The sequence below is a fragment of the Carex rostrata genome, chromosome 2 (genome assembly GCF_964058835.1).
Source record: "Carex rostrata chromosome 2, lpCarRost1.2, whole genome shotgun sequence".
Classification (NCBI taxonomy): domain Eukaryota; kingdom Viridiplantae; phylum Streptophyta; class Magnoliopsida; order Poales; family Cyperaceae; genus Carex; species Carex rostrata.
This window is the reverse complement of record NC_135919.1, coordinates 12,873,087-12,887,187: the sequence shown is the minus strand read 5'-3', so window position 1 is coordinate 12,887,187 and position 14,101 is coordinate 12,873,087. Positions and strand designations below refer to the sequence as shown.

General features: G+C 36.4%; 3 protein-coding genes across 5 annotated transcripts; 1 reads left to right on the top strand and 2 right to left on the bottom strand.

Annotated features, from left to right (window-relative positions):
* Positions 1 to 1,847: 1,847 nt before the first annotated feature.
* On the top strand, positions 1,848 to 8,455 carry LOC144575703 (uncharacterized). 3 transcript variants are annotated; one of them, XM_078325948.1, is made up of 8 exons: positions 1,849 to 2,009; positions 2,209 to 2,255; positions 2,355 to 2,469; positions 3,211 to 3,347; positions 3,428 to 3,502; positions 3,822 to 3,897; positions 4,838 to 4,902; positions 6,421 to 8,455. In XM_078325948.1, exons 1-7 carry the CDS (start codon positions 1,946 to 1,948, stop codon positions 4,888 to 4,890), a joined length of 567 nt encoding a protein of 188 aa, XP_078182074.1. In that variant the 5' UTR covers positions 1,849 to 1,945; the 3' UTR covers positions 4,891 to 4,902; positions 6,421 to 8,455. The 3 variants fall into 3 exon arrangements, with proteins under 3 accessions (XP_078182080.1, XP_078182074.1, XP_078182066.1); XM_078325940.1 differs by lacking the exon at positions 6,421 to 8,455 and adding an exon at positions 5,004 to 5,216; XM_078325954.1 differs by lacking the exon at positions 6,421 to 8,455 and having other exon boundaries at positions 1,848 to 2,009; positions 2,364 to 2,469; positions 4,838 to 4,997.
* LOC144575694 (protein RETICULATA-RELATED 3, chloroplastic-like) lies at positions 7,118 to 8,540 on the bottom strand. The gene has a single exon (XM_078325930.1). It carries the CDS (start codon positions 8,430 to 8,432, stop codon positions 7,338 to 7,340), a length of 1,095 nt encoding a protein of 364 aa, XP_078182056.1. The 5' UTR covers positions 8,433 to 8,540; the 3' UTR covers positions 7,118 to 7,337.
* Positions 8,541 to 10,044: 1,504 nt separating this feature from the next.
* On the bottom strand, positions 10,045 to 14,101 carry LOC144575722 (14 kDa zinc-binding protein-like). Its single transcript, XM_078325964.1, has 5 exons — positions 13,907 to 14,101; positions 12,814 to 12,871; positions 11,737 to 11,826; positions 11,216 to 11,333; positions 10,045 to 10,257 (listed from the first exon to the last, which is right to left on the bottom strand). The coding sequence occupies exons 1-5, from the start codon at positions 13,969 to 13,971 to the stop codon at positions 10,190 to 10,192; spliced, it is 399 nt and encodes a 132-aa protein (XP_078182090.1). The 5' UTR covers positions 13,972 to 14,101; the 3' UTR covers positions 10,045 to 10,189.

Sequence of the window (14,101 nt, the reverse complement as noted above, 5' to 3'; positions counted from 1 at the left end):
GAATAAAATGGAAAGCCACAAGTTTGACTTTTTGCATGATGCTTGAGAGAACAAGGCATTTCTTCTAAAGGCTCCTCGAAAAAAGTACGTTTTGTCAATTATAATGTATATCATTTAACAAGTGCTTAGTTCGTATGATTTACAAAATTAAAATATCTACCGTACGTAAGATTTACAAAAATAAAAGATTAAGAAAATGCACAAATTGGGAACACGCTAATAGTAAAAATATTACGGAATAATCGGATAAGTCATGGTACTCGTGCCAATTATGCGGCGTGATACACGTATCATGTACCATTATCATCATTTGAAATGAATGGCATGATACGGTATTAGCCATCACAACATGTGATCAAATATGACCAAAACAATAAAAAAAAATTATTTATTCCAAACAACAATTTTAAATATCGCACAATAAAAATTGTTCTTATTTATATCAATATTTTTTTATAACATTGTTTCTCTATTTTTATTGTTTACAATATTTTGAACCCTTTTTTTTTCTTAAACAAACTTTAAATTTGAAAATAATAATTAAATATGATTAACTCACTAGTTTTCTTATCCGATTCTACTAGGTTAATTCTGCTTTGATGCCTATATTTACAATTAAGCACCTTGTGACCAGAGAAGGAATTTTACAAGATCCACTTGTGACTAATATTGTAATCAGGTGTGGCTAGTTACGTCTGGTTTGATCAAGACGCAACTAATGTAGCACCATCATGCTTCACAATTTTATTAACGACACGATACAAATTTAATTCGAACCTAATACAGTGAAACGTACTGAACGAAACAAAAAGACAATATATTGGTTTTTCCCATAATAAGCTTCACTTTTAACGCTGAATACCAAACGGTTGAGCTCGAGATCTAGCCGAGTAATCTATAGCATCCGGATCAACGTTCTTTAATTTTTTTACTCAATATGGTTACATTAAACGGCTGAATAATGTGACATTAAAGGATTAGAAACGTAAAGATTCTAAAAAACAGCAACAACAGTAATAATAAATAAAAAAATAATAGTTTAATTTAATTTAATTTTTTTTGAGAAAAAACCCATAGGCCCATAGGCCACAGGGCCTATACAGACCAGTGTTTTAAATAACGTCTATTTAGGCCGATTAATCAACCAATTAGTCGTTGGCAGTTACTAAACCGTTGTCAATTTTTCCGACTAATCAGCCAATTAATTTCAATTATGACCGATTATTATCAATTAATTATTTGACGATACCCTGTCCGTCCAACGACCGCATACCGTTATTTACAACACTGATACAGAGCAGAATTCTTAAAAAAACCTCGTTGCATGGTTGAGAACGGTGGGACACATGGCATTAATCTAAGTACTGTAGAGAAGAGACGAATGCCATGTGTCCAAATGTCCAATGCAAGACGAATTCGGAACCCCTAGAGTAATTCAAAGTTTGTGTTTGGATACGGACTGTCCAATTTGACCTTGCACAAATATTAAAGAAGGTACATTTCATTTGGGGTCGACTTGCTCCGGATTTTGATCGGACGCTCAGAATAATAACTCGAAATTTGGGTTACTTCAGCGGATCTAGAGGCAAGACTGGAGAGGCGCGACTGTCTTAATTCGTATCCTCTGAGATATCTCATATTTTGCGTGACTTTCTGGGAAATCCTAACCGTTTAAATACGTTCTGCACGAATCTCAAATCTCTAATAATACTGGCCCCCGCACTATCCGTGAATAGGAACCGGACACGTCGGTCACGCAAAATATGTGATATCTCAGAGGATATGCACTCCGACTGTTTCGGGTCGTTCTGCTACATTTACATATATACCCAGTAGAAATTCTAGGGTTTTGCTACGTTCCCGAAAATTTTCCCGCTTCCTCGTAATTATTTCATTAACATCCCGCCTAAACCTTCTTCTCCTCTCTCGCCCTCGTTGAGAAGCCATGGCTCGAACGAAGCACATCTCGAGCACAGCAAGGAAAAAAGTCAAAGCGCGAAGATCCACTGGTATCTCGCCCTCCCTTCCTCCAGCCCTCTCTCTTTTCCCTTTTTCCCTCTCTTCCCTCTCCTTGTATGCGTGCTTGCATATGAACCCTTTGAAGCTTAAGTTGGCTGTATGCGAGCGTTTGTAGGGGTAATATGAAACGATACACAATTCGGAAAATTTGCTCGAAACCCTAACCATTATTTTTAATTTTTAATTCAGCTACTGTTGGAGGGAGCAGCTCCACCGCTCAGCCCAATGGAACTGATGTAAGTAGAAAATTGTCTTGAATTTTATCTATTTTTGTTACTAACTTTAAACCCTCCAAAATCTAGACTTCTAATTTTTCATTTAATTACATATTCAAGGCTTTACAGAACAAACAAGGGGAACGCAATGACGCTTCTACAACCCAACAGCCACGGACCCCGAAGAGCACTGCTCGCAAGAGTACACTGCCCCGTCCAACTCCAATAATGAACGGTTTGATTTGTTGTCTTAATTTTTTTCTGATACTTTACTTTCCTTTATAACCTTGATAGTAGAGAATGACTGTATGAAAACTGTGAATTTCAATATCGAGGAGGGATCGGTCACCATCTAAAATTTGACAATCTTGTCTCCCCTCTCACTGTCCACACCCCACCTTTTGCCTTATTTTCTAGAGTTAAATCTGATGTACTTTCTGTAATAAATTTCGTAATTGCTATTTATTAAATTAATTGTTTTTCTTTTCTTGGGCTGCTTAAACATAATTCCTGAGGTTGCATGAATACAGAAATTATAGTAAAATAATATTTTGTAAAACATATTTTTTCCACAGGTTTAAAAGAACGTACCTAAGGTTGTTCAAATATATAATTTCTGGTAAATTAGTATTTTCTGAAGCAAAAAACAATTGAATAATAGATGGGCATACATTATTCAATAAAATCAAGTTTCATTTATATAAACCAAATATTAGATGCACAGAAGTGTTTGATTGAGCCCTTTGACTCTGAAATTCTAGTACACTGTATTTGTTTAGTACAGTATGCACAAAATCTGCCTTCTAATATTCCCAATCAAGCTAGTTGGTTTAAACAAATGGGAGTAAGAGGTTTATATGGTGTTTATACTTTCATTTATCTTCAAATTTTGCACGCAACGTGTCAGCTAATTTTCCAAATGACACTGATAAAAAGTTGTTACTTTTTAATACTGACTCAATTTTATACTGATCAGGAAGTGGCCATCATACAAGACATCAAGAGACTAAGAAAAGGCGTCGATTTCGGCCCGGCACTGTCGCTTTACAGGAAATACGGAAACTTCAGAAAAGTACCAAACTGTTAATACCAGCCATTGCTTTTGCAAGATGTGTTAGTGCCATTTGGTGTTTTTTTCTTTTGCTTATTCGGTCTTCTATTCAATATTTTTATAATTGTTTTTTGTAATTTAGGCAAGGGAGATAACAGAGTTCTTGAATCCAAATGTAAACCGATGGACTCCTGGAGCTCTTCTTGCTCTCCAAGAGGTATGTATCATTCCTTTTTTTTTGTTTTTTCAATTGAAAACTGAACTTTGAGAATATTTTTCTCTTATTTTATTTAGTTTGTTCATGAAAATTTGGTTAATACTATGTAAGCACCAAAGACACAGACATCCACAGAATGACAAAAGGTTGGTGTCTTGTGTTTGAATTTGGGCTTTACTGAGGCACTTTAAGAAATCGTGTTTCTTTTATCAAATGCCCGGATATTCCTATTACTTGTTTATATCGGTAATCGTGTTTCTTTTTAAATGTCTTTCTACATGTGATAAACTTCTCACATGAAAAATTAAAATAACTTCAGGCAGCAGAATACTACATTGTAGATCTGTTGGAGGACACCAACCTCTGCGCCATCCATGCCAAGCGGGTCACTATTAGTAAGTTTTTTTTCTTGGTACAACATGGATTTTATCCGTTTTCTTCTTTAGATAAGCTTGAGGTTCCTCATGGATTCTGTGTGCATTGTTCCGTAGTTCATAATTGTTCTTGCCTTTGCAGAAAATTTGTTTTATCTTTTTAGTTTTCTCAGATTAGATGGAAATTCAAGAGTTTCATGACCAAAATGTTGAGACATAAAACTTGTCAGTGTGTCACTTTCCTTTGCACTCTTGGTCGGGTTCAAGTGTTCAGGCTGAATTCAAGTCTTGTTCATTGAGGCCATTTTTGGTCGGGTCTTTTCCTGGTTGTCACTTTCAGATCTCAGGTTATTCTGTGCTGATCATTTTGTGGTTAAGGTATCACGTTTCAGGTTGAGCGGGTATGGTTTATATTTTTCTGGGTTTTGTATTTTGGTTCTTGGGCTAGTTTGGACAAAGTGACCTTTGAGATGCTGCTTGGTCTTTTTGTTCAGACCGGTTATTTGCTGGGTTAGGTACTTGGATTGCATGGAATGTCCTGTTGGGTATATCAGGTAGGTTTGCAAGTTTGGTTTTCAGACTAGGTTTGATCTGCTTAAACTCATTTGATTTGGGTTCAAGATTAAATTGTGAATGAATGCGGGCATGCTTAATTCCGATACTAGTTGGATTGTAGTGGATGGGTTTGAAGTTTGCCAGCTCTACTGTGCCATAATTACCTGGTTACAGTGCTATGTGCTGTTTGGCACATCATGTTTACCAGATTTAACCAATACACAATTTGCGCAGCAGTATTCAATTAAATGGGGAAAAGTTGGAAATATCGACAATCAGTACAAGTCTGATACGGCCTGGGTCATACCTGAGCCATCTACCATGGTTATTTCCTACTTATTTTGAATTAACCATCATGTACCTTGAATTCTAACAGCTATTTCTGTTTTCTTGTGTTGTTTTCCAGTGCAAAGGGATATGCAATTGGCTAGGCGCATTAGTGGCCGTCGGATGTGGTGATATCATGGCAAGGTTTTAATTGTTTTTTTACTTTTTTTTGTCAATTAGGTTTTAACTTGTGCCAATAGAAATGGACACATCTAACATATTCTGGATGTATCTTTTGAATGCAGTATTAAAGTTTCTAATGACGAGGTGCGTTTAAAAAGGTTGTATCATACTCGGATTGCACCAGTTCGGACTGTTTGATGTAAAACGGACACATCTAATATCTTCTGGATGAATATTTTAAATGCAGTATTACTGGATATTTTGTGTCTCGTCTTTTAATATATTTTGAATTTTAAAGTTTCTAATGACGAGGTGCGTTTGAAAACGTTGTATCATACTCGGATTGCACCAGTTCGGACTGTTTGATGTAAAACAATACGTCCAAAGGATCCGGTAATATTATCTAGAATGTAAATTTTTTAACGTAAACAAAATAATATCGTAATTTCGGTGTTAATTGAGGTCCACACGGATAATGTATGAATTTGAAAAGCAAGAACTTGCTGTCGATGATCAACGGAAAGAAATTGAAAGAGCTTACAGCTCTATGCTTGGTAGGAGTGCACAAAAAGCTCACGACTCGAAACTTAGTTTGGAATCAATTCGGATTTAATTCGTTAATAACTCAAGTTGAAATTGACTCGGTTGATTTATGAGTCAAATCCAAGTTACTTCCAACTCAGTTAGATTCACACTAAATTCTAATTCATATATTTCTAATTTTTGTGTTCCCAAACAACTAAACCTTGTATGTTTGGTAATTTTTAATTATGTACTATTTTGATATTTTCATAATTTTTAATTATATATTGGCTATTGTTTAATTATGTATTATTTTGGTGAACTATGTAATATTTCTTTTATTATAATTAAATTAGATTGTCTCACAATGTACTAAATTATGAGTCACGAGTCGACTCACTTCGACTCAAGTTGCTCACGAGTTGATTCCAAATTAAAGTTTCTGACTCGAAACTGAATTAGCAACTCAGATTCAACTTGGCTCATGAATTTGCGAGTTGAATTCAAGTTGTCCTCAACTCAAACCCAACTCAGCTCATAAGCAGTCCTAATGCTTGGGCATATAATGGATGCACAACATACGGTACTGAAAATGGATGTAAAACAATACGTCCAAAGGATCCAGTAATATTATCTAGAATGTAAATTTTTTAACGTAAACAAAATAATATCGTAATTTCGGTGTTAATTGAACGGCACACAGATAATGTATAAATTTCAAAAGCAAGAACTTGCTATCTACGATCAACGGAAAGAAATTGAAAGAGCTTAGAGCTCTATGCTTGGGCGTATAATGGATGCACAGCACACGGTACTGAAAATGATAGATCGGATCTGAGCCCGGGTAAGGACTTCAATTCGGCCCAATGCTTGAAGTCTGCTGTTTATTTTGTTATCATGCGATTCTCCTCTATGCGTTTCATGTACGCCTATTCTTTCTTATGGATTCAAACTACTCTCTCTCTCTGTTTTTTTTTTCAGGAGACAGTTCAGTTTTTCTATCTTCTTTTTATGCAGGGCAATTGGGATCCTTATAATTACCTGACTGCATCCGGAAATCCGGTGTGTTAAGGAAAAAGTCTTGTAGCTCTTGATGTGATGCAATTTACATTCCAGAAATGAAAAACGAAATATAGATGCCAATTTAAGTTTACATCAAACTTCTTTGTCCCTCCATTGTCTTTCTTCGTGGAATTGATATTCTCGGTGATGTCTCATTGCATAGCAACAGTTCATATCATTAATCTGGGACTCAAAAGGATATTTCTGGCACCAGTCATTGTATAATCCAAATTTACAAAACAGAGAAGACAACAGAAAGGCTGCCGCCTGTCATTGTACAATCCAAATTTAATACATACACTATTTTTTGAATTTACTTGCCAAAATATGGTTATTACCAGTATTGTTTTAAACATAAGCTGGGGGATTTATATGTTCTATAGAGAATAAGAGAGCATTTTGGAGAGAGGGGTAACTCCACAAGTCCAAGTACCAAAAATTAAATTAAATTTATATGTTCTATAGATAATAAGAGAGCATTTTGGAGAGAGGGGTAACTCCACAAGTCCAAGTACCAAAAATTAAATTAAATAGCCACCTATGTATGTATGCATCATAGACAACGTCAACTTAAATCATGTCCAAGTGAGGCGGAGAACAAAATTAGTTGGCATAAGCTACTAATTAGGATAAAAGTAGTCACCACCAGTCATTGGATATTTTGAAAACTTATTGAATATACCATTCCACAAAATTAAAAGTGAGACAAGTTCTCTCAAGCTAAAACTTATTTTTCAATCTAAAATAAGCAGAATGCAAAAAACAAACCCACAACACATTACCTAATCTTTTCCTTCCTGTTCCATGATATGAGACCCAAATAAACCACCAAGGATAATTCTACCATCTTTTAAATACAATCTGCTACCAAATTACTTGGATTCATCCTTGTGCAAGTCCTCTACAAACTCTGGTACAGCTGCTGTACCAATCAAACTCTCTTTCTCAGCATCTACCACTTTCTCTCCTACAACCTTTTGCGAACCAGTTAGCCTTGCAAGAACCACAAAAGACATACCACCGAGCACATTGTTTGCGCACCTCAGTGCCACTACCGAGCCCTTAAATACTGATGGTGGTAATGCATTAGCCAAAACATATTCAATACCATTCAATGTCTGGTACCTGAAATTGCTACTCAAGCCCATATGCAACGCCCAAGTAGATGCATTGAGAAGAGTAGGAGGAGCTTTGTTGGGAGTCTCAAAAGCTGGGTCCATTTTCTTTCTGAGTGCTATCAGTCCATTAGAGAGAGCTGTACCCGCAACACCAGCAACAAACCCAACAGCTGCAAAGGTGGCACCTTTGTACAAGAAAGTGCCGAGTCGGGCTGGAATTGAATATGGCCCAGGTTCAAACATGTGGCTAGTTGGAGAGGAGGAGAAGATACCTGGTAAAGAGGCTGGTATTGAGGATGCGGTAGGTGCTAAGAGGTACATTAGCACAAAGTTGAGTATCGATCCAACAACTAGGGTTGAAAAGACAAAATCCAGTTCGTTTAAACCGAAATTGGGTCTTGATGCCATGTCGCCTAGTACGCAAGCGGTTACCCCAACTAATTCTTCCATTAGAACCTTGAAGGGGAATTGCGGATCGGCTAAAACCCTAGATCGCCATCCCTCGAAAAACGCACTGATCGGGTCGAACGGCCGTTTATTACTCGAGTTGGAATCATCGTCAGAGGGATTGGACGACCACTCGTCCTTCCCTCCACCCCCACCGCCGGTAAAGCGTCCACCCGATCCTGGAGGAGGAATATCACCACCGTCGGAGGCCAAGGATGGGAGATCGGAGGAGGCGGATGTGGAAATGGAAACAGGCAATGATGGTTTGGTGAGGGAAGGTGTAGATCGGAATGAAAGAGAGGTGGAGAGAAAGGCGTTGGGATTTGAACTGGGATTTCGATTGAAAAGGTGTGGAGTAGAAGCAGAGCGGAGGAGAGAGAGGCGAAAGGCGGCGGCGGCCATGGCGCTTTAGTCGGAGAGAGAGAAAGAGAGAGTAACGAGTGTTTCTGTTGGGGTTTGTTTTTAAAGGTTCGTCTGAATGCTAACTCTGGAATGTTTATCAATCGTAAATTACTACTAAATTCTGAGGTTTTGTACAAGGTTGTTTTTGTATGGGTAACAGTGTAATGGGTTATTTACAGAGCGGTTAAATACTTAAATAGTTAATAATTTACTTATATCCGTCAGTTGAAATGGTAAAAACACTTAAAATTTTATTTTAAAATTTAATAAAAATTTGATTGAAAATATAATCATTTTGTGACTTTGTGATTAATGTAAAATGAGTCCATATCATCTAAGATACCTCATAAAAAATAAAGTTCTTAGTCACACACGATCCAGACCTCCATTTCAATGAAGTATTTCAGAGGATGCGGAGTCAGTGATGATGGCCCACCCAGTAAAACAGTGAGGTTGGCGCACGTAATTTCTTTTCTTTTTCTTTTTGCTTGAAAGGTTGGCGCACGTAATTTCAATACAAACAAAGGTCCCTTTTGTTTCATTCAGAACTTTTTAATGAAAAATACTGAAAAAAAATATTCAAATTAAAAAACAAACAAACCGAACACATATATAAACGCACGCGTTCGTACTCAAGTTTGCTTCGTTATTTTTTCCCAAATGTTCAAATGCCAAAAATCAGCATAACATGCAAACGTCTGCGGTTCAGAAAGTAAACCTAAAATTATCGGAAGTTTTAAACTAAAGAAAGAATTTCATGGTTTGTGCTTTGTACAAGGAAAAAAATACCGTCCTACCACTGTAGCTGTGTGAAATAGCTTGATTCTCCAGTATTTATGTGTTCATATCCCGTGTGTCGGATTGTGGTGCTTAACACGAGCACCATTTAAAAACCCAACCACCAAACCCGTACCTGATTTAGTACATAGACCGTCCGGCAAGTATGAAATTATGAAATTAATGCATAGATAGTTCTGTAGAAGACCGGTAAGTATGAAATTATGAACTTTAAAAAGGAGCAATTTGAGGAAAAAGTATTTGAAATGGGCAATCTGGAGGAAAAATGGAATTTTTAAATTAACAACTGAGTATGAAGTCATCGGTGATCGATGAAACTAAACCTAGCCCTTCATTAACTAACAAATTTTATTTATAAATATATATTTTCCACTAACCGATAATTTTTGTCCTAGAATCAATCCGTTATACTTTTGATCTGAACATTTAAACGAATTGGTACAGAACCACAGATATCCCCATATTATCCTCAAAATACTTCAATAAAAGAGCCACAAAATAACCGAATATTGGGACACCCTTTTTTATATTAAAATATTGGGACCCCTCCTAACTCTCACAGCTAGTGCAAGTGTCAATTGTCCGTCGAATATTTTTTTCTTTTTTAATGTTACTCCACAACAACCCGAAAGGTACTTCAAACCCAAAACTGAATGTGAAACGATAAATAATAAAATAGATTCCTGACGTCAGAAATGTAAAATAAAATATTGTTACTCATCAGTCATCACTCGAAAAATCCTGGTCCCATCTTTATACTGGCCAGTATAATGAAACTGCGACGTCCCGTAAGAATTTCATTTCACAAAGAAACAAGACGTAAATCCTTCATTAAGCAGCGTAATAGATACTCTTCCTATTGCAGGGACGGAAGTGACAAAATAAAAGCTAACATATTTATAGAGCCTTATGATAACTGTTTATTAGTAACAGTAAAATATGAACAATATAGTTACTAGCTAGCCAGGTGGCCAGTTCATCTGTCGACCTCCAAGGAGATGTACATGCAAATGGTAGACCGATTGACCTGAAACAAATCAAATAATGAGAAAAATGTAAGGAAAATTAGGGGCTGTTCAAATATGAACCGTAAATTTCACTGACAGAAAAGACTGAAGGATTTTGGCCCATTTTGGTAGACCATAATTCCATTAAATCCTTATCTTCAGCTTATTTTATTTTTTTCTCTTTTATATCCACTTGCTCAAATTTTATGCCCTTATGACTGCAGGTTATTGTCCAACCTGTAGCCTAAACTTTCTCTATCAACTCAATTAAAAAGGCTTGGAACTTATTTTTGTATCTCTAACATGAAAGGGGCAGATTTGGCAAAACATGTTTCAAGATGGGGACACAACAAAGTAAAACAAAAGGATCGACAAAAAAGTATGTTCTTGTAAGACTGATACGAAGAACCACATTCAACAGTTCAAGATGTGCACTAAACAATAATGGAAAAAAGCAATTATAGCGCACTCACAATTTTTATATTTTGGATTTGTTCCATGCACTTTGTAACAAATTAAGAGAGAAAGCTAACACTCAACCTATTCTATTTATAAAGGTGTTTGCTATCATTTCAAATAACATAGCAGAAAATTTGACATATGGATATTGTTAACGATATTAGTCTTCTCATAAACCAATGTACCAATGGTTAATTACTTAATTGAGAAGTATTTACATTGATTGTAAATAGACGAACTTACTCTGCTAGAATGTACAGAACCAATACATTTCTCCAAAAAAATATGTCAACAAGCGGCAAATTTCATACAAGTTTCAAAACTTACATCCAAGGGGACCATCATTAATAACAACTCTGAAGCCATCATCAATGTACCAATGGTTAATTACTTAATTGAGAAGTATTTACATTGATTGTAAATAGACGAACTTACTCTGCTAGAATGTACAGAACCAATACATTTCTCCAAAAAAATATGTCAACAAGCGGTAAATTTCATACAAGTTTCAAAACTTACATCTAAGGGGACCATCATTAATAACAACTCTGAAGCCATCATCAAGATTTTCTTGTTTTGCTACCAGCTTTGCCACGTAAAGGAGATGGCCAAGTATCTCCACATGCCTCTCCTCAGCCTATTCACAAAGAAAATTTTACAGAGATTAATTGCCAATCCACATATTACACTCTCTAATTGCTTGGAACACCATAGAGGATCCTATCTCCTAACAACAACATTTAATTGTTACTTCGTAATTTAGTCTTTTGGAAATAAATAAGAAAAACAAATCAATACAAGGGAAAAATGTAGAGAACCAGAAGAGGTTAATGATTGCACCGGCATGGTACCAAAACCCTGTTGGAGAAACCTTAATGAGATGGTGTTAAACACTGAGATTACAGGAAGCATGTCTTATCAAGTTGTGAATCTCCACATAAAGATAGCAAAATCCACTTGATTCTGAATAAAATAATTGTTCAGGAAGTAACAGTTAAACCAGCCACTGAGTTATAAATGGAGAAGAAAGAAAAAGTCACCATTGAAAGCCTAGTTAGTCCATCCTTGACTTTCGGGATTATAATGATGTGTGTTGGAGCTTGTGGAGAGATGTCTCTAAATGCAAGAACCTATCATGTTATATTTTATTAGTAGAAAAGCCACCACCCACATAGCACATAAAAGAACTGGAGACTAGTTTCTTTCTATTGAAGAAAGCATATTTTTAAGCATTTTAAGCTACTTATTGAACCCAATTTTCCAGCAAATAATGTAATCACAAGTACCCTACACAGTGTTAATTAAGCACCACTTCTTACTGCACTTTCGTGGAATCAGAAAGTAGAAGAGATGCAACTAATGCAACATATGTGATTCCTGAAGAGTGCCTTCACAAGTTTGAATTAGTATTTCACAACTATGCACCACTTCTTACTGCAATTTCTTGGAATCAGAAAGTAGAAGAGATGCAACTAATGCAACATATGTGATTCCTGAAGAGTGCCTTCACAAGTTTGAATTGGTATTTTCACAACAAATACACCACTTCTTCCTGCACTTTCTTGAAATCAGAAAGTAGAAGAGATGCACCTAATATAACATATGTGATTCCTGAGGAGTGCCTTCACAAGTTTGAATTGGTATTTTCACAACTAATGCACCACTTTTTACTGCACTTTCTTGTAATCAGAAAGTAGAAGAGATGCAACTAATGCAATATATGTGATTCCTCAAGAGTGCCTTCACAAGTTTGAATTGGTATTTTCATAAATATAAGCAGTAACAATAAAAAAAATAAAAATAGCAGGCAATACAGTAGATATAAAGGGACGTACCCCTTGATATCATCCAGTACATTACCAAAACAGGAGCATGTGCCAGCTATTATTCTTAGAGGAGGATCACTGACAATGCCTAAATCTAAAAAACTTATCAATTAGATTGGACCATTAGATCAAGAGTTGATAAGTGGCAGGGATGCGACAGTCTTGGCAATGGAAAAGTTCATTTTCCTCACGTAAATGTGCAACTTTATCTCCTGATATGATTCAAGATTGTCAAATTTAGGCACTGTAAACTGATCCCGCCCTTCTTAAGTTCTTATTATACTGACATACCTTTTCATCTTCATAAACAATTTTGGAAGGTATCTCCTTGTTTATTATCTTGTTGAATCTGTAGTTAATAATTTCACAATTCAATTCACAATATCATAACTGCAGTATATCACATGAATTAACTAAAATTGATATCAGAAACAACTTCTGAGTTATCAGAGTTGAATCGACCCAATAATCTGTTGTAGTTTGAACTTCAAATGCATAAAGTTAACCCAAATTGGACCAAAATTAGCTTAATGGTTAAGGGTGTGCAAATCAATGTTGATTTTTGTGTGGTCTTATTAAAGGCAACAATTAGTGATATTCCACAAAAATATTAGAGAGGGAGGGGGGGCATGCAATGGGAATTGGATCCCCAGAAGTAACCGTTCGATTTGCTCTGGCACAGATATTACATGGGCCCCGTGTATTCCACCTCGGGCCGGATTGGCCCGAATTCTGATCGGATGGTCCAGATCTAAACTCAAAATTTGGGTTACTTTACAGGATCCGTACCATGCAACGGTAGGGGAAGGGATGGAATGGGTGATAAAAATGAGTTCACCTCCTCTACACCAGAATTTGGAGCAGATACAAATAGTTCATTTTGGGGGTAGAGGAGATGATTTTCCCTTCTGGTCCTTTTTATCAAGTTCCAGAGCAAGTGAGATTCAAACTTTTCTTTACCTTCCCTCTTCTGCACTCCTTCTGAAGCAAGGCATAACTTAACTTTAACAATTGAAATTATATTTATCCACAACTATATTAAGTTAAATATATACATGAAAAGGGGCCAGTACGAAGAAAATCTTACAGGCCCAAAGAACCACAGCTGAAATTTCAAAAGATATATATCGATCAAAATTATGGAAGTTCAAAACTTTGAGTGAAATTCACCTCTAAATATTGACTAATTAGGTAAGCAATAACTTGCGATAAGGATCAAACAACAAAAGGATCCAACCTAATTTATAAACGGTATGTAGATCGCTGGTTTAAATTTGTGCCACGCTATCATCATATCAACAGTTTTTAAGCTCATAACAGTAGAGCAAATCAAAGTTAACAACTTCGGCCAAGACGAAAGAGAGGGAGAGTGAGAGAGACTGACATGGTTGGGGAGTCGGAAGGGGTAGTAGTCAGAGCAGCAGCTTTCTCGTTAGAGGAGGTCGCCATGGAAGGAGAGAGAGAGATGGGAGGAGGTCGCCATGAAAATGAGAGCTCAAAACCGCCAATCTACTCCGCTTGCCGCTTTTATTTTCACTGCCATTTGTGGTGCCACTTTGCATTTCTAGCTCCACATCGG

Coding starts and splice junctions, on each gene's coding strand:
- LOC144575703 (XM_078325948.1), top strand. CDS start 1,946: ATGGCTCGAACGAAGCACATCTCGAGCACAGCAAGGAAAAAAGTCAAA. Junction 2,256..2,354: donor CTCAGCCCAATGGAACTGAT/GTAAGTAGAAAA, acceptor TACATATTCAAG/GCTTTACAGAACAAACAAGG. Junction 2,470..3,210: donor TCCAACTCCAATAATGAACG/GTTTGATTTGTT, acceptor TATACTGATCAG/GAAGTGGCCATCATACAAGA.
- LOC144575694 (XM_078325930.1), bottom strand. CDS start 8,432: ATGGCCGCCGCCGCCTTTCGCCTCTCTCTCCTCCGCTCTGCTTCTACT.
- LOC144575722 (XM_078325964.1), bottom strand. CDS start 13,971: ATGGCGACCTCCTCTAACGAGAAAGCTGCTGCTCTGACTACTACCCCT. Junction 11,334..11,736: donor GACTAACTAGGCTTTCAATG/GTGACTTTTTCT, acceptor CTTTGTGAATAG/GCTGAGGAGAGGCATGTGGA. Junction 10,258..11,215: donor TAATGATGGTCCCCTTAGAT/GTAAGTTTTGAA, acceptor GATTTGTTTCAG/GTCAATCGGTCTACCATTTG.